We start from the raw sequence: 24,283 nt of genomic DNA, 5'->3' as shown, positions 1-24,283 counted from the left end.
TACAGAATGGAGACCAAACACTGAATCAAAGGTCTTTGTCACACCTGTCTATTTCACTGGCTGAGGATACCATGGGCCCGTTCTAAGTGGCTCCCTATTCCCTATGGGCTCTGGTCAAAAGTAGTGCACACTATAGGGAATAGGGTGCCATTTGAGGCACCGTCCATATGTATAACACTGCCACAAGCCCAGGCACCAGCTGCACTGTTCCCACCATTCCCATCCTCTGACATTTAAACACTGTGAAATACACACTCCCTCTCATTCATTTCTCTAGGGAGGTCATTGACGGGACAGAAACCAATCCATTATACAAATATACACAGCGAACAGGGTACAGATTAGTATTTAAAGGCAGGAAGACATATTTCGGAAGGTTATGGATTACAGGTGCATTCTGTAAGTACAATTTCAGGTCAAAGTGATGCCCCTGTAAAAAAAACAACTTTACATCGTCATAACACAAACTGCCTCTCTCAAGTCTAAACCCATCGGGGAAATTATTATCGTCATTGAGAAAGTTTGAATATCAGCTGACTTCCTTTAATGAATTGTAATGGAATTGACCAACACCACTTTGTTAACACATCCAGTATTCTGAACCTGTAGGATCTCAGCCAGCTGGTCGTTGACGTTGTCGAGGACGAGTTTACAGAACTTGCTGGTAGCGTGGATGTCCACTGGATCAGCAGGTCCACCACCTCTCTGTCGCCGTGCTGCACAGCCCAGCGGAGAGCACTCATCTTCAGCATGTCTTTAGTATTCACATCAGCCCTGTGCTGGAACACAGAGGAGAGAGATAGCGGGGGGGGGGGGGGGGGTCAGTCAATCTATTGATCCATCAAATTGATCTCGATCAATCGAATCGAACATGATCAATTGATCTCGATGAATCAATCAATTGTTTGAACGAAGGAGCAGAAGTCTTCTCACTCACTCATTCATTAATTTATCAATATAAACAATTAACATCAACATATAGCATTACTGTCCCAGACAGTTGGGACATTCATTATGCAGTAAAGAATGTCCCCTGTACAACAGGCCTGGTCATTGACGTCAGCGGATCCCATGCTACATGCTACAGCAGAGCAGAGAGAATCAATGGGGCCATTGTCCTGTACTCCCTGTTCCCTACAGGGGCCCTACAGTTCCTGTGCATGTCCCAAATGGCACCCTATTCCCTACATAGTGCACTACTTTTGCCCAGGGCCCTACTAGAGATCCGTCATTCTACTATTCTACCGTATGGGCCCTGGTTAAAAAGTAGTGCACTATATAGGGAAAAGGGTGGCATTATGAACGCATCCCCTATGACAGTGGATGAGTGTGTAGTTAATAACGGCATTAGCTCGGTGGCCCTGTAACAGCCGTTATTAATGGCATTAGCTCGGTGGCCCTGTGACAGTGGACGACTGTTGCTGAAGGCAGGAGATCACAGGGGGATGGGTCTGTAATGGTAGAATGACTACTGATCTTCTGTAATGGAGGTCTGAACAGAGCCAGGAGTTTGAGACACACATCAAAGTCCCTCCAGGTGAATCTGAATCGTGATATATCACAGGCCTTTCTTCCATTCATAACATCATCAATTCATTTTTAAACGTCATGTTGTTTTATGAATGAATTAAACAACGTTGTTATTTTGTGAATAATTTCTGTGACATTTTATTCATATGTAAAGTTAAACATATATATTAATTAAGAGCATTATAAGCCACTAACTATGTTGTTACGCAAAGACATCTGGGGTATGCCAAATAAAAATGTGATTCACATTTTTTTTTTTTTCAATCTTCACATTTTCAAACAGTCCCTTTATTAATTTTCCAACGGAGCTATACATTTGGGTGAGGTCTTTTTCTCGCCTGAGTAGACTCGTTTCACTACCAAAAATAAAATGAAACCATCTAGTGTTCAGGGAAATAACAACACAATGTCAAATATAGGTAGCCTTGTCAAATAATGAACATCCAATCACATTAACCGGTACCAATCACATTAACCAGTACAAAAAAGTATGAATGTATGTACTTGTAAGTCGCTCTGGATAAGAGCGTCTGCTAAATGACTTAAATGTAAATGTAAATGTAAATGTACTCTCTCGCGGGAATTCCACTAACGGTCCGTATGGAGCCAAACGTAACTGCAGCTCATTCCGTTTATTTGAAAATTGATAAATGGTTAAAAAAAGTAAGGCTTGCGTCCATAGAGACACATACCAGCTCTACTGGTAGTACTGCTACTACCAGCAGTACTACACCTGCACCTGTCGACTACACAAGTTGTTCTGCTTCCACGAGCACATCCAAAGCTAGCATCAGTAATTCTACATTTGTTGTTAGCCCAGCTAGCATGGACACTGACAGTTGTGAATCTGATGCAGCCGAAGAGTTATACTGCCCCCTTACCCGGGAAAGCACCGAACAACAGACAGGGACGTTGGACCAGCGAAGAGGCGCAAATATGATGAGAACTACATTGATTTGGGGTTCACTTATATTGGGAGTAGTGCCTTTCCTCAGCCACAGTGTGTTATATGTACAAAAGTACTATCTCACAACTCGATGAAACCTTCACTCTTGAGCAGACATCTAGAAACAAAACATGCCAATTTGAAAAATAAGCCACAGGAGTTCTTTGAGTGAGAAGTAAGACGACTTTTGAGTAGTAAGACATGTATAAAAGCAACAGATACCATTAATAAGAAGGGTCTAGAAGCGTCTTATATGGTGAGCTACCGAGTGGCTAGGACAGGCAAGCCCCATACTATTGTGGAGGACTTCATTCTTCCTGCTGCAGTGGATATGGCTGGGACAATGCTGGGGGGAAAAGCCAATAAAACTACACAGACAAACCTTCATCAAACAACACCTTTTCAAAACATACAGAAGTGAGCTGGTTATCAAGGGGCAAAGTATTGACACGTTTTTTTGAATTGAGAGACGAGCTCAAAGTTTTCTTTACTGACCATAATTTTCACTTGTCTGACCGCTTGCATGATGACGAGTTTCTCACATGACTGGCCTATCTGGGTGCTGTTTTTTCCCGCCTGAATGATCTGAATCTAGGATTGCAGGGACTCTCCGCAACTATATTCAATGTGCGAGACAACGCACAGGCCTTTCCATCATTGTATGATGTATCCTGCTTTGGCAAATCGCACTGTTAAGACACTGATGCCCTTTGCAACCATGTACCTATGTGAAAGTGGATTCTTTAGCCATCAATAGCATGAAACTAAATACAGGCACAGACTGTGTGTGGGAAATGATTTAAGACTGAGACTCTCCAATACAACCCAACATTGCAGAGTTATATGCATCCTTTCAAGCACACCCTTCTCATTAACCTGTGGTGAGTAATTCACATTTTCGATGAACAAATAAGGTTTTATATGTAAGATGGTTAAAAAAAGAGCAAAATTATTGATTATTATTATTTGTGCCCATGAGCTGGGTTGTGACAAAAACTCACACTCATTCTTATGTTTAATTAATGTATCGTATAGTGTATGTGTGTCAGGCTTACAATGATGGCAAAAAAACAACATTTGAGAGTGCGCTGACCCTGGTGCTATAGGGGGTATGCAGCTGGAGGTTTGAATGTTTGAAGGGGTACCCGGGCTATAAAAAGTTTGGGAACCACTGGTTTAGAGTAACACTATTTTTGGGGGGGTGAAACTTGTGTAACTGTTTGCTGATTCTCTCAGTCAGGGCTCCCTTGAAAAAACCATTGAAATCGAAATAGGACTCACCTGGTTAAATAGACAGTCAGCCATGTGGAGGGAGGTTGTACCTGGAGCAGGACCTCTACGATGCCTGTCCCTGCTGGAGCAGCCATGTGGAGGGAGGCTGTACCTGGAGCAGGACCTCTACGATGCCTGTCCCTGCTGGAGCAGCCATGTGGAGGGAGGCTGTACCTGGAGCAGGACCTCTACGATGCCTGTCCCTGCTGGAGCAGCCATGTGGAGGGAGGCTGTACCTGGAGCAGGACCTCTACAATACCTGTCCCTTCTGGAGCAGCCATGTGGAGGGAGGCTGTACCTGGAGCAGGACCTCTACGATGCCTGTCCCTTCTGGAGCAGCCATGTGGAGGGAGGCTGTACCTGGAGCAGGACCTCTACGATGCCTGTCCCTGCTGGAGCAGCCATGTGGAGGGAGCCTGTACCTGGAGCAGGACGTCTACGATGCCTGTCCCTTCTGGAGCAGCCATGTGGAGGGAGGTTCTACCTGGAGCAGGACCTCTACGATGCCTGTCCCTGCTGGAGCAGCCATGTGGAAGGAGGCTGTACCTGGAGCAGGACCTCTACAACATCTGTCCCTGCTGGAGCAGCCATGTGGAGGGAGGCTGTACCTGGAGCAGGACCTCTACGATGCCTGTCCCTTCTGGAGCAGCCATGTGGAGGGAGGTTCTACCTGGAGCAGGACCTCTACGATGCCTGTCCCTGCTGGAGCAGCCATGTGGAAGGAGGCTGTACCTGGAGCAGGACCTCTACAACATCTGTCCCTGCTGGAGCAGCCATGTGGAGGGAGGCTGTACCTGGAGCAGGACCTCTACAACATCTGTCCCTGCTGGAGCAGCCATGTGGAGGGAGGCTGTACCTGGAGCAGGACCTCTACGATGCCTGTCCCTTCTGGAGCAGCCATGTGGAGGGAGGTTCTACCTGGAGCAGGACCTCTACGATGCCTGTCCCTGCTGGAGCAGCCATGTGGAAGGAGGCTGTACCTGGAGCAGGACCTCTACAACATCTGTCCCTGCTGGAGCAGCCATGTGGAGGGAGGCTGTACCTGGAGCAGGACCTCTACAACATCTGTCCCTGCTGGAGCAGCCATGTGGAGGGAGGCTGTACCTGGAGCAGGACCTCTACGATGCCTGTCCCTGCTGGAGCAGCCATGTGGAGGGAGGTTGTACCTGGAGCAGGACCTCTACGATGCCTGTCCCTTCTGGAGCAGCCATGTGGAAAGAGGCTGTACCTGGAGCAGGACCTCTACGATGCCTGTCCCTGCTGGAGCAGGCATGTGGAGGGAGGCTGTACCTGGAGCAGGACCTCTACGATGCCTGTCCCTGCTGGAGCAGCCATGTGGAGGGTGGTGTGGTCCACCATGGTCCGGGCATCATGGCTGACCCCTGGCCTAAGTAGAACCTCCGTTGGGGAGTACTGATCGTACTGGGCAGACAGGTGGAGCGGGACGTCCCCAGCTACACTCACAGGTAGAGTAGAGAGATCTCAGTCAGTCAGACAATCGATCAATCAGTTAATCATCCAAATGTAAAGTTTGTCCAGTAACCCGACCCGCCTGTCCATGTAATCTCAATAGTAATTATTTAAATGGTCAAACTGATCCAAGATCAGCACTTCTAATCTGAGATGCTTTGCTGCGTACCGAATGGTCCTTGTCCAATGTAGTGCACTAAATAGGGAATAGGGTGCCATTTGAGATGCTGGTTTTATGAATAGGGGCCCTGGTGAGACTTGGCTGTTCCACTAGCATCTTCACAGGTCCCCTAGAGACATCTAGTGGTGAGAGGAGAGCATTACAACACACAACACGTTATCATCACCACCTAACCCAAACTCTGTCTCAGGCCTTATACCTGACCCTTTATCTCAGGTCCACCAGAGACATCTAGTGGTGGAAGGAGAGCATTAAAACACAACACAGCGTCAAACTGAAAACCGGATGTGGGAAATCCACTCAGGCGTTTCTTTCATGCCTGCTAAATTAGGATAAGGGGAAGGTGTTGTGGGAGATGAGTGGTTGGTAGATTTAGCCTATTAAGCCAATGACTATGTGCTTTTCCAGGTCTTCCTGTATTGTCTGACCTGTTGGTGCACCAGACTCTTGGCACATTTGGGCAGAAGTGTCTAGAAACAAGATGAACCTAACCTTAACCCTGGCTCTGGCCCTAACCCTTACCGTTACCCTGGCTCTGGCCCTAACCCTTACCATTACCCTGGCTCTGGCCCTAACCCTTACCGTTACCCTGGCTCTGACCCTTACCCTTACCGTTACCCTGGCTCTGGCCCTAACCCTTACCGTTACCCTGGCTCTGGCCCTAACCCTTACCGTTACCCTGGCTCTGGCCCTAACCCTTACCGTTACCCTGGCTCTGACCCTAAACCTTACCGTTACCCTGGCCCTAACCCTTACCGTTACCCTGGCTCTGGCCCTAACCCTTACCATTTTACATTTACATTTTAGTCATTTAGCAGACGCTCTTATCCAGAGCGACTTACAGTAGAGTGCATACATTTTTATTACATTACATTTTTTTTTTACATACTGAGACAAGGATATCCCTACCGGCCAAACCCTCCCTAACCCGGACGATGCTATGCCAATTGTGCGTCGCCCCACGGACCTCCCGGTTGCGGCCGGCTGCGACAGAACCTGGGCGCGAACCCAGCCCAGCCTGGGCGCGAACCCAGAGACTCTGGTGGCGCAGCTAGCACTGCGATGCAGTGCCCTAGACCACTGAGGCACCCGGGAGGCACTTACCGTTACCCTGGCTCTGACCCTAACCCTTACCGTTACCCTGGCTCTGGCCCTAACCCTTACCCTGGCCCTAACCCTTACCCTGGCCCTAACCCTAACCGTTACCCTGGCTCTGGCCCTAACCCTTACCGTTACCCTGGCTCTGGCCCTAACCCTTACCGTTACCCTGGCTCTGGCCCTAACCCTTACCCTGGCTCTGGCCCTAACCCTTACCGTTACCCTGGCTCTGGCCCTAACCTTTACCGTTACCCTGGCTCTGGCCCTAACCCTGGCTCTGGACCTAACCTTTACCATTACCCTGGCTCTGGTCTGAACCCTGGCTCTGGACCTAACCTTTACCGTTACCCTGGCTCTGGCCCTAACCTTTACTATTACCCTGGCTCTAGCCCTAACCCTGGCTCTGGCCTTACCCCTTACCGTTACCCTGGCTCTGGCCCTAACCCTTACCGTTACCCTGGCTCTGGCCCTAACCCTTACCGTTACCCTGGCTCTGGCCCTAACCCTTACTCTAGCTCTGGCCCTAACCCTTACCGTTACCCTGGCTCTGGCCCTAACCCTTACCCTGGCTCTGGCTCTGTCCCTAACCCTTACCGTAACCCGGGCTCTGGCCCTAACCCTTACCCTGGCTCTGGCTCTGGCCCTAACCCTTACCGTTACCCTGGCTCTGGCCCTAAACGTTACCCTGGCTCTGGCCCTAACCCTGGCTCTGGCCCAAACCCTTACCGTTACCCTGGCTCTGGCCCTAACCTTTCCGTTACCCTGGCTCTGGTCCGAACCCTGGCTCTGGACCTAACCTTTACCATTACCCTGGCTCTGGCCCTAACCCTGGCTCTGGACCTAACCTTTACCATTACCCTGGCTCTGGTCCGAACCCTGGCTCTGGACCTTACCTTTACCGTTACCCTGGCTCTGGTCCGAACCCTGGCTCTGGCCCTAACCTTTACCATTACCCTGGCTCTAGCCCTAACCCTGGCTCTGGCCCTACCCCTTACCGTTACCCTGGCTCTGGCCCTAACCCTTACTGTTACCCTGGATCTGGCCCTAAACCTGGATCTGGTCCTAACCCTGGCTCTGGCCCTAACCCTTACCGTTACCCTGGCTCTGGCCCTAACCCTTACCGTTACCCTGGCTCTGGCCCTAACCCTTACCCTGGCTCTGGCCCTAACCCTTACCGTTACCCTGGCTCTGGCCCTAACCCTTAGCCTGGCTCTGGCCCTAACCCTTACCGTAACCCGGGCTCTGGCCCTAACCCTTACCCTGGCTCTTGCCCTAACCCTTACCGTTACCCTGGCTCTGGCCCTAACCCTGGCTCTGGCTCTGGCCCTAACCCTAACCCTGGCTCTGGCCCTAACCCTTACTGTTACTCTGGCTCTGGCCCTAACACTTACTGTTACTCTGGCTCTAGGCCTAACCCTTACCCTAACCCTGGCTTTGGCCCTAACCCTTACCGTTACCCTGGTTCTGGCCCTAACCCTTACCGTTACCCTAACCCTGGCCCTAACCCTTACCGTTACCCTGGCTCTGGCCCTAACCCTGGCTCTGGACCTAACCTTTACCGTTACCCTGGCTCTGGCCCTAACCCTGGCTCTGGACCTAACCTTTACCATTACCCTGGCTCTGGTCCGAACCCTGGCTCTGGACCTAACCTTTACCGTTACCCTGGCTCTGGCCCTAACCCTTACCGTTACCCTGGCTCTGGCCCTAACCCTGGCTCTGGACCTAACCCTTACCATTACCCTGGCTCTGGCCCTAACCGTTACCCTGGCTCTGGCCCTAACCCTTACCGTTACCCTGGCTCTGGCCCTAACCCTTACCGTTACCCTGGCTCTGGCCCTAACCCTTACCCTGGCTCTGGCCCTAACCCTTACCGTTACCCTGGCTCTGGCCCTAACCTTTACCGTTACCCTGGCTCTGGCCCTAACCCTGGCTCTGGACCTAACCTTTACCATTACCCTGGCTCTGGTCCGAACCCTGGCTCTGGACCTAACCTTTACCGTTACCCTGGCTCTGGCCCTAACCTTTACTATTACCCTGGCTCTAGCCCTAACCCTGGCTCTGGCCTTACCCCTTACCGTTACCCTGGCTCTGGCCCTAACCCTTACCGTTACCCTGGCTCTGGCCCTAACCCTTACCGTTACCCTGGCTCTGGCCCTAACCCTTACTCTAGCTCTGGCCCTAACCCTTACCGTTACCCTGGCTCTGGCCCTAACCCTTACCCTGGCTCTGGCTCTGTCCCTAACCCTTACCGTAACCCGGGCTCTGGCCCTAACCCTTACCCTGGCTCTGGCTCTGGCTCTGGCCCTAACCCTTACCGTTACCCTGGCTCTGGCCCTAAACGTTACCCTGGCTCTGGCCCTAACCCTGGCTCTGGCCCAAACCCTTACCGTTACCCTGGCTCTGGCCCTAACCTTTCCGTTACCCTGGCTCTGGTCCGAACCCTGGCTCTGGACCTAACCTTTACCATTACCCTGGCTCTGGCCCTAACCCTGGCTCTGGACCTAACCTTTACCATTACCCTGGCTCTGGTCCGAACCCTGGCTCTGGACCTTACCTTTACCGTTACCCTGGCTCTGGTCCGAACCCTGGCTCTGGCCCTAACCTTTACCATTACCCTGGCTCTAGCCCTAACCCTGGCTCTGGCCCTACCCCTTACCGTTACCCTGGCTCTGGCCCTAACCCTTACTGTTACCCTGGATCTGGCCCTAAACCTGGATCTGGTCCTAACCCTGGCTCTGGCCCTAACCCTTACCGTTACCCTGGCTCTGGCCCTAACCCTTACCGTTACCCTGGCTCTGGCCCTAACCCTTACCCTGGCTCTGGCCCTAACCCTTACCGTTACCCTGGCTCTGGCCCTAACCCTTAGCCTGGCTCTGGCCCTAACCCTTACCGTAACCCGGGCTCTGGCCCTAACCCTTACCCTGGCTCTTGCCCTAACCCTTACCGTTACCCTGGCTCTGGCCCTAACCCTGGCTCTGGCTCTGGCCCTAACCCTAACCCTGGCTCTGGCCCTAACCCTTACTGTTACTCTGGCTCTGGCCCTAACACTTACTGTTACTCTGGCTCTAGGCCTAACCCTTACCCTAACCCTGGCTTTGGCCCTAACCCTTACCGTTACCCTGGTTCTGGCCCTAACCCTTACCGTTACCCTAACCCTGGCCCTAACCCTTACCGTTACCCTGGCTCTGGCCCTAACCCTGGCTCTGGACCTAACCTTTACCGTTACCCTGGCTCTGGCCCTAACCCTGGCTCTGGACCTAACCTTTACCATTACCCTGGCTCTGGTCCGAACCCTGGCTCTGGACCTAACCTTTACCGTTACCCTGGCTCTGGCCCTAACCCTTACCGTTACCCTGGCTCTGGCCCTAACCCTGGCTCTGGACCTAACCCTTACCATTACCCTGGCTCTGGCCCTAACCGTTACCCTGGCTCTGGCCCTAACCCTTACCGTTACCCTGGCTCTGGCCCTAACCCTTACCGTTACCCTGGCTCTGGCCCTAACCCTTACCCTGGCTCTGGCCCTAACCCTTACCGTTACCCTGGCTCTGGCCCTAACCTTTACCGTTACCCTGGCTCTGGCCCTAACCCTGGCTCTGGACCTAACCTTTACCATTACCCTGGCTCTGGTCCGAACCCTGGCTCTGGACCTAACCTTTACCGTTACCCTGGCTCTGGCCCTAACCTTTACTATTACCCTGGCTCTAGCCCTAACCCTGGCTCTGGCCTTACCCCTTACCGTTACCCTGGCTCTGGCCCTAACCCTTACCGTTACCCTGGCTCTGGCCCTAACCCTTACCGTTACCCTGGCTCTGGCCCTAACCCTTACTCTAGCTCTGGCCCTAACCCTTACCGTTACCCTGGCTCTGGCCCTAACCCTTACCCTGGCTCTGGCTCTGTCCCTAACCCTTACCGTAACCCGGGCTCTGGCCCTAACCCTTACCCTGGCTCTGGCTCTGGCTCTGGCCCTAACCCTTACCGTTACCCTGGCTCTGGCCCTAAACGTTACCCTGGCTCTGGCCCTAACCCTGGCTCTGGCCCAAACCCTTACCGTTACCCTGGCTCTGGCCCTAACCTTTCCGTTACCCTGGCTCTGGTCCGAACCCTGGCTCTGGACCTAACCTTTACCATTACCCTGGCTCTGGCCCTAACCCTGGCTCTGGACCTAACCTTTACCATTACCCTGGCTCTGGTCCGAACCCTGGCTCTGGACCTTACCTTTACCGTTACCCTGGCTCTGGTCCGAACCCTGGCTCTGGCCCTAACCTTTACCATTACCCTGGCTCTAGCCCTAACCCTGGCTCTGGCCCTACCCCTTACCGTTACCCTGGCTCTGGCCCTAACCCTTACTGTTACCCTGGATCTGGCCCTAAACCTGGATCTGGTCCTAACCCTGGCTCTGGCCCTAACCCTTACCGTTACCCTGGCTCTGGCCCTAACCCTTACCGTTACCCTGGCTCTGGCCCTAACCCTTACCCTGGCTCTGGCCCTAACCCTTACCGTTACCCTGGCTCTGGCCCTAACCCTTAGCCTGGCTCTGGCCCTAACCCTTACCGTAACCCGGGCTCTGGCCCTAACCCTTACCCTGGCTCTTGCCCTAACCCTTACCGTTACCCTGGCTCTGGCCCTAACCCTGGCTCTGGCTCTGGCCCTAACCCTAACCCTGGCTCTGGCCCTAACCCTTACTGTTACTCTGGCTCTGGCCCTAACACTTACTGTTACTCTGGCTCTAGGCCTAACCCTTACCCTAACCCTGGCTTTGGCCCTAACCCTTACCGTTACCCTGGTTCTGGCCCTAACCCTTACCGTTACCCTAACCCTGGCCCTAACCCTTACCGTTACCCTGGCTCTGGCCCTAACCCTGGCTCTGGACCTAACCTTTACCGTTACCCTGGCTCTGGCCCTAACCCTGGCTCTGGACCTAACCTTTACCATTACCCTGGCTCTGGTCCGAACCCTGGCTCTGGACCTAACCTTTACCGTTACCCTGGCTCTGGCCCTAACCCTTACCGTTACCCTGGCTCTGGCCCTAACCCTGGCTCTGGACCTAACCCTTACCATTACCCTGGCTCTGGCCCTAACCGTTACCCTGGCTCTGGCCCTAACCCTTACCGTTACCCTGGCTCTGGCCCTAACCCTTACCGTTACCCTGGCTCTGGCCTTAACCCTTACCGTTACCCTGGCTCTGGCCCTAACCCTTACCGTTACCCTGGCTCTGGCCCTAACCCTTACCGTTACCCTGGCTCTGGCCCTAACCCTAACCGTTACCCTGGCTCTGACCCTAAACCTGGCTCTGGCGCTAAACCTGGCTCTGGCCCTAAACCTTACCGTTTATACCAGGTCCAAATTTCTAAATTTCAAATTGTATTTGTCACATGCACCAGTAGGCCTACAGTGCTTAACTTGCCAGCCCTACTCAACAGCAGTATTCAATATCAAAATAGTCAAATAAAAACATGAGAAATAAGAACTAAGAGAGGAAGCTATATACAGGGTCAGGGCCTGTAGCACATTTACAATGTGCAGGGATACTGGAGTATTGAGGTAGATATGTACATGTAGGCAGGGATACTGGAGTATTGAGGTAGATATGTACATGTAGGCAGGGATACTGGAGTATTGAGGTAGATATGTACATGTAGGCAGGGATACTGGAGTATTGAGGTAGATATGTACATGTAGGCAGGGATACTGGAGTATTGAGGTAGATATGTACATGTAGGCAGGGATACTGGAGTATTGAGGTAGATATGTACATGTAGGCAGGGATACTGGAGTATTGAGGTAGATATGTACATGTAGGCAGGGATACTGGAGTATTGAGGTAGATATGTACATGTAGGCAGGGATACTGGAGTATTGAGGTAGATATGTACATGTAGGCAGGGATACTGGAGTATTGAGGTAGATATGTACATGTAGGCAGGGATACTGGAGTATTGAGGTAGATATGTACATGTAGGCAGGGATACTGGAGTATTGAGGTAGATATGTACATGTAGGCAGGGCTACTGGAGTATTGAGGTAGATATGTACATGTAGGCAGGGCTACTGGAGTATTGAGGTAGATATGTACATGTAGGCAGGGCTACTGGAGTATTGAGGTAGATATGTACATGTAGGCAGGGCTACTGGAGTATTGAGGTAGATATGTACATGTAGGCAGGGATACTGGAGTATTGAGGTAGATATGTACATGTAGGCAGGGCTACTGGAGTATTGAGGTAGATATGTACATGTAGGCAGGGCTACTGGAGTATTGAGGTAGATATGTACATGTAGGCAGGGATACTGGAGTATTGAGGTAGATATGTACATGTAGGCAGGGATTAGGAGAAAGTGACTGGTATTTATCACACATGGGCTGGAAATCCCCACCCCCAGTTTAAGCACCGCCTTTGCCCAATCCTAATTCGTCCAAATAACCAGTGAGGAAGACCCAAGCACAGGAACTAATGCTGCTGATTATCTCACACATCCCATAGCCTGATGACAGACCTGCGGTACCATTTACCCTCCTTGTGTCTCTAAAACTGTGTAGAATTATAAGTTCAGTCAGCAACAGTAAACACAACACATTTTTAGTCAGACAAACCCACGAGAATAAGTTCTTTGGTTTCCCTTTCTGTTTTATTATCATACCGATATATACACACATACATACTGTAGCTTCCAAAGCAAGATAACATACGAAAACACACAGATTATGAACTGCAAATACATTAGTTAAATATTTGATTATATAGACTATAACATCACAACACAGGTAAAATGAGACCTCTAAATATGTTGAGTTTGTTAAAATATGAATTTCACACCACTCATTGTTTCTCACCAAGGGTCGGGTCAATTGGAATTGAAGGCTGTTAATTCGTTAAATAAACTGAAATTCGATTTCAATATCTATTTTCAATGATTTTTCAATGAACTGGATAATAAAATATATTAATTTCAAATGTTTTTCAATTTTAGTAAAAAAAAAAATCAAATCACTTCCTGAATTGAGTCCAATTTGAATTGACCCCCCTGCTTGGTATGTTTAGTTTTTGGAAGAGTGTTATGATGTGTTAAAATAGATTCTAATAAACAAACACGTTCAACTTGATTATTTAAATTGGAAATAAAGATGACATTTTAAATGTTATAAAAAAAAATGACAATTTATTTAAAACAATACTTTATTTAATTAGCAGTCAATCTTGCTATCCTATTCCATCATAAGAATTTTACTAATCAATGATAGTGAATTACCAAATCACTTGTAACAGAGGAAGTTCCTCCTCTCCTCACAGTCCCTGGTTCCCCAAAGCTCTCCCTCTCTGGGCAGGGTCCCACAGCGGAGGTGTTGGGCGGGGCAGTGGGGCAGCCTCCCCCCGGTCCAGGCCTGGTACTCCAGCGGGTCTCCATTCACCCACAACCAGAAACCACTGAAAAAGCGTAGACCGGTCCACACATGGTCTGTCTGGGCCCCCTTTGAATTCATTATTCTCTGCACCTGGAGCTGCTCATTCTCAGACAGCAGGCTGGTGAGGTCAGTGTAGTGCTTCCTGCAGTGATCCAGAGCCTCCTCCCACGTCTTCTTCTCCTTCACCAGGACCACGTTCAGATCAAAGCACAAGAAAGGGTTTCTTTGTTGGCACAGGCTGTCAGCCATCTCACCCATGATCACACCGACACAGTCCTGGTTGACAACACGTTGGTTTGGCAGGCCTGTACTCCAGAACCTGAATGTTGAGTTCCACCCTCCAGACCACTTCCACTCTTTTGAGTCATTGGTATCTCTGTACAGACCGATCCAAGTCAAACCAATCCAGTTGAATTCAGAAGTTAAGCTGTTGGAGAACAGCTCTGCTTCCTCCTGGTCGGTGATGAAGGCCAGGTCAATGTATTTCTCTCTGCAGTACTGCTGAGCTTCTTGCCAGGTCAGTGTTTTATCCACATAGTAGAACTGTTTGGTAAGACCAGAGACCACTGCAAACAGAGCAGTGATGAGGAGCCCAGTGAAGCTGCTCTTCCTCTGCATGATGTCCCAGTACTCAGTCAGTGTGGAGTGGAGCTGGACCTGCTGCTGCTCTTATGACCACCAATTATTACCTGGTGCTTCCTTGGCTCACCTCTACACACAAAGCAAACCAATCAGAGGCTTCATTAACTCACCTGTACACCCCACCAATGAGAACACTTCCCTAACTCACCTGTAGACACTGGCCCTTCTGCTGCCACTACCCACATTGAGCTTTTTCTTTTTCTCTCTCTCTCTCTCTCTCTCTCTCTCTCTCTCTCTCTCTCTCTCTCTCTCTCTCTCTCTCTCTCTCTCTCTCTCATCCTCTACCCCTTTGCTCTATGTCACACTCTCACTTATTCACTCAATCATTCACTTTCTCCCCCTTCTCTCTCACTCTGTCTCTTTCTCTCCCTCCCTCTCTTACTGGGTGGAAGGCTCATTTGATTTCCATCATTGGGTGTCCCCCCAATAGAAATGCCCACTGTGGACGATGCAAAACGAGCGTGCCCACTCACCCCCCCCCTTCTCTTTCTTTCTCTCTCTCTCTCTGTGTCACTTCCCATCCCTCTACAGTCCCTCGTTAGGTAAATCTCCTCACTGCCTCTCAGTCAAATGTTTCCAGCCATGCAAAGACCCTGGGTTGATCTAGGTAGGTCTGGGTTGGGTTGGTCTGGGTTGGGCTGGGATGGTCTGGTTAGGGTTGGGCTTGGTTGGTCTGGATTGGACTGGTCTGCGTTGGGCTGGTCTGTGTTGGGCTGGTCTGGGTTGAGGTTGTCTAGGTTGGTCTGGGTTGGGCAGCAGAAGAACAGAGAGGATGGTCCCCAGTTAAATCCCCCAGGTCATGGATCAGAGTGACTGTATTGTTTGGTTTGAGCTCACCTGTAAACCCAGCCCACCAATCAGAGAGACTTCCTCAGCTCACTTATACACCCAGCCCACATATCAGAGAGGCTTTCTTTAACAGTGACGAGTCTTCATTGATCCCAAAGGGAAAACATTTCCACAAAAAAATACAAAAACATAAAAGAATGTATCTTTCGTCTCTCTGTGCTTCATCATTTTTCTCAATTTGCAAGAGGCTGAATGTATGTCATCATAGAAAGCATCCGAGCGAGTAAAACAGCTCCCCCTCTCTGTCTGTATGTGTAGCGCATCTATCTGATGCTCTGTGGTCCACAAAGAGTATGATATTGTTGGAGCATTGATTGCAAGGGAAGCCAGTGAGCATTTGGCCTCCCTTGATAAAAAAAAAAAAAGAATACAATAATAGCCAATCAGTGTTGAGCTAAACTGAGTGAGCTCAACTGTGAATGGTCCTGGTACACCAAAACAAAGTGTCAGACCAATCACATCACATCAAGCCAAACGTCATTGACAGAAAAAAAATGGAATTGTTGCATCTCGTCGTGTTGTTGTCCTCCGGTGGCTAGCTAGCTAATAAAATTGTCCCTTCCGTGGACGGAGATAAGGATTTGGACATGTGGTTTTACCTAATTATCAATACTGGCCTGAGAAGATGAAAGTTCAATATGTAGTTAGATGCATTTTAGCCAGGTAGCCAAGGACAACAAAAACTAAAAACGTGTACCGGTACTGTATGACAGAGTGATAGACCATTTCAGCAACATGAAAGAGAGGAGGATGGCATTTATTTACAAGTAGGGTGAGTCAATATGCTTTGAGCAGTCCACTGGACAGATGTTGCCCTTTGGTTTTGTGATGAAACAAAGGTGTGTTTGAATATATTCTTCTTATTGTCTTGGCCTTAGGCCTATACAGTATATGACAGTGGAAAGGCATATGAACTAACAGGTTATAGAGCAAAACAACACAATTATCACAGCTTTTTTACCTTGACTTCGCTTCCCCAGTGATTTTACTCACGCACCGCTACTGCTTCCTCAGCTCACCTGTACACCCAGCCCACCAATCAGAGAGGCTTCCTAAGCTCACCTGTACACCCAGCCCACCAATCAGAGAGGCTTCCTAAGCTCACCTGTACACCCAGCCCACCAATCAGAGAGGCTTCCTAAGCTCACCTGTACACCCAGCCCACCAATTAGAAAGTCTTCTTAGCTCACCTGTACACCCAGCCCACCAATTAGAAAGTCTTCTTAGCTCACCTGTACACCCAGCCTAATATTAATAATATTAACAGTAACAACAACCATATTCTATTAGATTCTCCCCACAAAACACCCTGTAGACACACCCTCTGGCTCCTGCTACCCAAATACTCTAACCCAACTAAACTCAGCAAAAAAGAAACATCCTCTCACTGTCAACTGCATTTATTTTCAGCAAACTAAACATTTGTAAATATTTGTATGAACATAAGATTCAACAACTGAGACATAAACTGAACAAGATCCACAGACATGTGACTAACATAAATGGAATAATGTGTCCCTGAACAAAGGGGGGGTCAAAATCAAAAGTAACAGTCAGTATCTGGTGTGGCCACCAGCTGCATTAAGTACTGCAGTGCATCTCCACCAGATTTGCCAGTTCTTGCTGAGAGATGTTACCCCACTCTTCCAACAAGGCACCTGCAAGTTCCCGGACATTTCTGGGGGGAATGGCCCTAGCCCTCAACTTCCGATCCAACAGGTCCCAGACGTGCTCAATGGGATTGAGATCCGGGCTCTTCGCTGGCCATAGCAGAACACTGACATTCCTGTCTTGCAGGAAATCATGCACAGAACAAGCAGTATGGCTGGTGGCATTGTGATGCTGGAGGGTCATGTCAGAATGAGCCTGTAGGAAGGGTACCACATGAGGGAGGATAATGTCTTCCCTGTAACGCACAGCGTTGAGATTGCCTGCAATGACAACAAGCTCAGTCCGATGATTCTGTGACACACTGGCCCAGACCATGACGGACCCTCCACCTCCAAATCGATCCCGCTCCAGAGTACAGGCCTTGATGTAATGCTCAATCCTTTGATGATGAAGGCGAATCCGCCCATCACCCCTGGTGAGACAAAACCACGACTCGTCAGTGAAGAGTACTTTTTGCCAGTCCTGTCTGGTCCAGCGACGGTGGGTTTGTGCCCATAGGCGACGTTGTTGCTGGTGATATCTGCCTTACAACAGGCCTACAGGCCCTCAGTCCAGCCTCTCTCAGCTTATTGCGGACAGTCTGAGCACTGATGGAGGGATTGTGCATTCCTGGTTCGGATGTACCGATCCTGTGCAGGTGTTGTTACACATGGTCTGCCACTGCGAGGACGATCAGCTGTCCGTCCTGTCTCCCTGTAGCGCTGTCTTAGGCGTCTCACAGTACGGACATTGCAATTTATTGCCCTGGCAAAATCTGCAGTCCTCATGCCTCCTTGCAGCATGCCTAAGGCACGTTCACGCAGATGAGCAGGGACCCGGGGCATCTTTCTTTTGGTGTTTTTCAGGGTCAGTAGAAAGGCCTCTTTAGTGTCCTAAGTTTTCATAACTATGACCTTAATTGCCTACCGTCTGTAAGCTATTACTGTCTTAACGACTGTCCCACAGGTGCATGTTCATTAATTGTTTATGGTTCATTGAACAAGCATGGGTAACAGTGTTTAAACCCTTTACAATGAAGATCTGTGAAGTTATTTGGATTTTTACGAATTCTCTTTGAAAGACAGGGTCCTGATAAAGGGACGTTTCTTTTTTCGCTGAGATTACATTACTGACAGATCAAGTAAACACAATACGACAACATGCCTGAAGAATAAAGACAATGATCCATGACCTTGGGGAATTAACTTGGGGACATCCTCCCTGCTGTACTGCTGCACAACCCAGGCTTGGCTGAAAAGGTCTGAAGGGTTTTTACATGGCTGAAAAACATTTGACTGAGAGGCAGAGAGGAGATTTACCTAACAAAGAAATGTAGAGGGAAGGGAAGTGACCCTTGATGAAAATGAAAACGTCTCAGTTTGTCACTTTCACAAGGTTGGAGTAATAACATGTTCAACTACTTAAGACATTGTCTCGAATCATCTATGCTGAACAAAAATATAAACGCAACATGCAACAATTTCAACGATTTTACTGAGTTACAGTTCATTTAAGGAATTCTTCTTATGGTGTTTCCTTTGACATATTGCTGCAGCTGGCTTCTGGGTTAAGCTAGCAGTGTGGCTTGGCTTGGTTTCGGAGGACGCATTGCGCTCTTCCTTCGCCTCTCCCGTACGGGAGTTGCAGCGATGGGACAAGACTGTAACTACCAATTGAGGAGAAAAAGGGGTTTAAAAAATAATAATTTCAACTGCAAAATCATTATACAAAGACATAGCTAGCACCTTAGCACTCGTCAGTAGTTTTGAAAAACTGCAAACAGGAAATCATAAGATTGATTGACCTTCCGGGGGAAGTGGAAAGAGATCCAACTTTCACATCCAGTGGGGCAAAATAAAGTACCCTACTTCTCTCTATTTTTTTTATTTAATCTTTATATAACTAGGCAACTCAGTTAAAAACAAACTCTTATTTACAATGACGGCCTAGGAACAGTGGGTTAACTGCCTTGTTCAGGGCCAGAACGACAGATTTTTACCTTGTCAGCTCGGGGATTCAAATCTAGCAACCTTTCGGTTACTGGCCCAACGCTCTAACCACTAGGCTACCTGCCGCTCTACTTCTTGCATATTTTCCCTTTTTTTCCAGTCGTATGGCATTAAAGCTATTTAAGGAGGGAACCGATGCCTTTGCAGCCTTAATGGAGGATGTTTTATTTATGAGTGGAGAAATGAGTGTATTACTGGCTGTGCAGCTTAAAGCGATACGTTTGAGATGTTGGCAATGAGGCTCTTTATCTACTTCTCCAGAGTCAGATGAACTCGTGGATACCATTTGTGTCTGTGTCCAGTATGAAGGAAGTTAGAGGTAGCCATAGCATATGTGATAGCCTTAATGGTACTGCCCATGCTATCTCCATTTGAAAGTAGTCAAATGTCTTCTTCAATGGCTGATTGCTCCAATTTATAGGAATCCCCACCCAGTTCAATATTTCAATGGCGCCAGCAATGTCCATGCTAAAACGGGTTAGTCCTCTATCTGTATCTTATTAAGAAAACAAGCACAACTAGATTTTTACAAAGTGGCGGAAATGTCGTCCACTTATGTTAGTACCCTAACGACCCTGAGTTTATAAACGTGGATATCGACTCTGCCGCTCGAGCATGCTTTTGCGGCAGTCAATAGCGCGCTGGACTTCGGGCTATAAGGTCGACGGTTCGAGACCTGCTCCCTGCTGTTTCAGTACAGTAAATTCATAACAACCTAACTATTACGAAACTTCTAATCGATCAAATAAGCCTCACGTAGCAACTGTTGTTGTTTAGAAAAATCGGGTTGATTCTAGCTGTGGCGCATTCTACATTGTTGATAAAGCTTTGCCATTTTGAACAAATACGCCCCCTTGAGTTCTTCCGGGAATCAGGAGTCAGCTGACTAAGGGTCGTCACTAGTTACCACAGTCATAAACCCCGACTGTTTCTAAAATATATCTTCTTCAAATGTGATTATAAACCTAACCGTAACCACACTCCTAAACCTAACCCTAAATTAATCCCCAAAAGCACATTTTTGTTTTTATAAAATGTTATGATATAGCCAATTTTGACTTTGTGGCTGTGGTAACTAGCGGAAAACACTGTCTAGAAAAAACTGATCAAGACAACAGTGCAACGTTATGGTAAGTTGTATTATTTCCTCTTTTCAAACGTATTCACTTGCTATCTCATCATTGCAATAACTGTTGGAGGTTATTCGCCGTTATAGTTACGGTTATAACGTCTTCGTCGTTACCTAGCTAAACATCCATGAGCTGACAGAGCCTGTTCGAGTAAACAACTACAGTGAAAGCTAGCTAAGCTAGTTTAGCTAATAAGCTAGCTTTCCTGCTAACAAACTAACTTGACAGATGGGGGGTAGGCTAGCTACTGCACTTCCTGGTTAAACATTACTTAGGAAGCTACCTGGCTTGCTAACTTAAAGTTTTGCGAACGTACTAGCTAGTAGCAAGTCCAATGTCACATATATTATATTTACACTTTCGTCAAAGAAATTGTCTGTGGTTTCGTTCTAAGGAAGCCTTGCTAAATGCACAGTTCATGTTTACATCTTGCTTGGATGCATTACTCCATGCTGAACTGCTGAAGATAATCATACGTAACGTTACACTGGAAATTGACCAGCAGGAATACAAATCACAATACAATACTTTGCTTGGCCATTCAGAGAACAACCGCTTACTAACAAAAACGTCAAAAACCTATTGGACATGGTTCTACACTGAACAAAAATATAAACACAACATGCAACTTTTTTTTATTTTTACGAGTTACAGTTCATATAAGGAAATCAGTCAATTTCAATAAATAAATTAGGACCTAATCTATGGATTTGACATGACTGGGAATACAGATATGCATCTGTTGGTCACAGATACCTCTAAAAACACAAAAGGGTAGGGGTGTGAATAAGAACCAGTCTATCTGGTGTGACCACCATTTATTTGCCTCATGCAGCACGACACATCTCCTTTGCATAGATTTGATCGGGCTGTTGATTGTGGAATGTTGTCCCACTCCTCTTTAATGGTTGTGCGAAGTTTCTGGATATGGGCGGGAACTGGAACACGCTGTCATACACGTCGATCCAGAGAATCCCAAACATGCTCAATGAGTGACATGTCTGGTGAGTATGCAGGCCATGGAAGAACTGGGACATTTTCAGCTTCCAGGAATTGTGTAGAGATTCTTGCGACATGGGGCCGTCCATTATCAAAAAATCTTGGTCGACCGAGAGTCGTCTGTTCTTTCGACCAATCGATTGGTCTAAATTTTAAGACATGTATTTTTCCAACATCCTATGTGTTTTAAATCAACTATATGCACTGAGCTTGTCTGATGCTTTAAGCGCACTGTTTGATGAAATAATTAAGACACACGAATGAGTAGATGGAGTCCGACCGCAATTGATTTGATTGTGCTCAGACTTGCTGTGTTAAAAACAATGACAGCGAGTGACTGTGTGACTAGCACCATTGTCTCTCTCTCCTCCCTGCTGCGGTGACCACCACAGAACATCAACAGTCTTTATCGCGCTGTCCATGTTGCTGAAGCTGTAACATAATTACAGCCATTTCTGACTGAAAAGTTCTGTTACCAAAATCCTTAATTTGTTTTGGGAAAACATTCCCGATTCCCTCAACGCTTGCTCTTTTTACGTGACACATGTATGCATAAGCATGCACGTGAACAATAGGGCATGATCTATAGCATATCATAATCACATCAACAAATTGGTTATAACAAACGCCGAACACATGTGACAGCAAAATGGATGCAGAGGACGTGACAAATGAACTCAATGGCGGGTCATGTTTTGGAGGACGAATGACTCGACCTTCGCCTCCCGAGCCGTTGGGGAGTTCCAGCGATGACACAAGATCCAAACTGGGGAGAAAAAATGAAGCAGGACCAGTGTTCTGTAGATATGGAGGATTTATAAAGCCTGGCACATTTAGGCTATTGATTTATAGACCTAATTAAGTTGGTTTCCTCGCTCCTCACTTTCCTTAGACAATTAAGGCAAGTGCTGTTTCCTCGTCTCCTCACTCCACTGCTGTCTCCGCCACATTGTTCTCAACACCAACATGCTGGTTAACTCTGCTATTATCCACATAGCAACATGGTCCAGGAAAAGGCTCAATTCAACATGCTGGTTAACTCTGCTATTATCCACATAGCAACATGGTCTAGGAAAAGGCTCAATTCAACATGCTGGTTAACTCTGCTATTATCCACATAGCAACATGGTCCAGGAAAAGGCTCAATTCAACATGCTGGTTAACTCTGCTATTATCCACATAGCAACATGGTCCAGGAAAAGGCTCAATTCAACATAATGTTGTTGATGTTTCAGAACTCTGGACAGTGACCGCTAACCAATACGGGAGAAAGCGTATTGGATAAAAGACTATTTTTATTAGTGTTGCACCATTGTTCTTATGTAATGTAACCATATAGAATTTCAGTAGCACATGTCTTAGTGATGGACTGTTCCATCCCCACAGCCTCCACAATGGATCAGTCCAATCAGACAGGCGGCAATCAGACCGGTTTCTTGTACACCATAAAATGATTTTTTTTGCTACTGCTCGACTAAATAAATCTTGGTCGACCAACAGCCTATCAACCAAACAATTGACCAGTCGACTAAATGGGGTCAGCCCTAATTATCATCCGGAAACATTAGGTGTTGGCGGTGGATGAATGGCATGACAATGGGCCTCAGGATCTCGTCACGCTATCTCTGTGCATTCAAATTTCCATTGATAAAATGCAATTATGCTCGTCTGTAGCTTATGCCAGCCATGCCCATACCATAACCCCACTACCACCATGGAGCACTCGGTTCACAACGTTGAAATCAGAAAACCGCTCGCCCTCACGACACCATACACGCTGTCTGCCATCTGTCCTGGACAATTGAAACCGGTATTCAGTTTTCCAGCGTCCCAGTGGCCATCAAGCGTGAGCATTTTCCCACTGAAGTTGGTCACAACGCTGAACTGTAGTCAGGCAAGGCCCTGGTGAGGACAACGAGCAGTTGAGCTTCCCTGAGACGGGTTTTGACGGTTTGTACCGAAATTATTCGGTTGCGCAAACCCACAGTTTCATCAGCTGTCAGGGTGGCTGGTCTCAGACGATCCCACAGTTTCATCAGCTGGCAGGGTGGCTGGTCTCAGACGATCCCACAGTTTCATCAGCTGGCAGGGTGGCTGGTCTCAGACGATCCCACAGTTTCATCAGCTGGCAGGGTGGCTGGTCTCAGACGATCCCACAGTTTCATCAGCTGGCAGGGTGGCTGGTCTCAGACGATCCCACAGTTTCATCAGCTGGCAGGGTGGCTGGTCTCAGACGATCCCACAGTTTCATCAGCTGTCAGGGTGGCTGGTCTCAGACGATCCCACAGTTTCATCAGCTGGCAGGGTGGCTGGTCTCAGACGATCCCACAGTTTCATCAGCTGGCAGGGTGGCTGGTCTCAGACGATCCCACAGTTTCATCAGCTGGCAGGGTGGCTGGTCTCAGACGATCCCACAGTTTCATCAGCTGGCAGGGTGGCTGGTCTCAGACGATCCCACAGTTTCATCAGCTGGCAGGGTGGCTGGTCTCAGACGATCCCGCAGTTTCATCAGCTGGCAGGGTGGCTGGTCTCAGACGATCCCGCAGTTTCATCAGCTGGCAGGGTGGCTGGTCTCAGACGATCCCGCAGTTTCATCAGCTGTCAGGGTGGCTGGTCTCAGACGATCCCGCAGTTTCATCAGCTGGCAGGGTGGCTGGTCTCAGACGATCCCGCAGTTTCATCAGCTGTCAGGGTGGCTGGTCTCAGACGATCCCGCAGTTTCATCAGCTGTCTGGGTGGCTGGTCTCAGACGATCCCACAGTTTCATCAGCTGTCAGGGTGGCTGGTCTCAGACGATCCCGCAGTTTCATCAGCTGTCAGGGTGGCTGGTCTCAGACGATCCCACAGTTTCATCAGCTGTCAGGGTGGCTGGTCTCAGACGATCCCGCAGTTTCATCAGCTGTCAGGGTGGCTGGTCTCAGACGATCCCGCAGTTTCATCAGCTGTCAGTTTCATCAGCTGGCAGGGTGGCTGGTCTCAGACGATCCCGCAGGTGAAGAAACCAGATGTAGAGGTCCTGGGCTGGCGTGGTTACACGTGGTCTGCGGTTGTGAGACCGGTTGGACGTACTGACAAATTCTCAAAAATGACATTGTGGGCAGCTTA

General features: G+C 48.6%; 2 protein-coding genes across 2 annotated transcripts in view; one reads left to right on the top strand and one right to left on the bottom strand.

The window, feature by feature from the left end:
• Nucleotides 1-3,843, bottom strand: part of LOC120036178 (very long-chain acyl-CoA synthetase-like) — a 17,519-nt gene extending 13,676 nt beyond the window's left edge. Inside the window, exons 1-2 of the mRNA XM_038982653.1 lie at nt 3,799-3,843; nt 654-779 (exon numbers count right to left, since the gene is read on the bottom strand). Of these exons, the coding sequence (XP_038838581.1) occupies nt 654-779; nt 3,799-3,843 (171 nt within the window). The remainder of the gene's footprint in view (nt 1-653; nt 780-3,798) is intronic.
• A 16,088-nt stretch (nt 3,844-19,931) lies between these two features.
• Nucleotides 19,932-24,283, top strand: part of usp8 (ubiquitin specific peptidase 8) — a 54,431-nt gene continuing 50,079 nt past the window's right edge. Inside the window, exon 1 of the mRNA XM_038982644.1 lies at nt 19,932-20,179. The gene's annotated coding sequence lies outside the window, so the exon portion shown is untranslated. The remainder of the gene's footprint in view (nt 20,180-24,283) is intronic.

Source organism: Salvelinus namaycush, unplaced genomic scaffold (genome assembly GCF_016432855.1).
Source record: "Salvelinus namaycush isolate Seneca unplaced genomic scaffold, SaNama_1.0 Scaffold123, whole genome shotgun sequence".
In the NCBI taxonomy this organism is placed as follows: Eukaryota; Metazoa; Chordata; class Actinopteri; order Salmoniformes; family Salmonidae; genus Salvelinus; species Salvelinus namaycush.
This window is presented reverse-complemented; position numbering and strand designations above follow the sequence as displayed.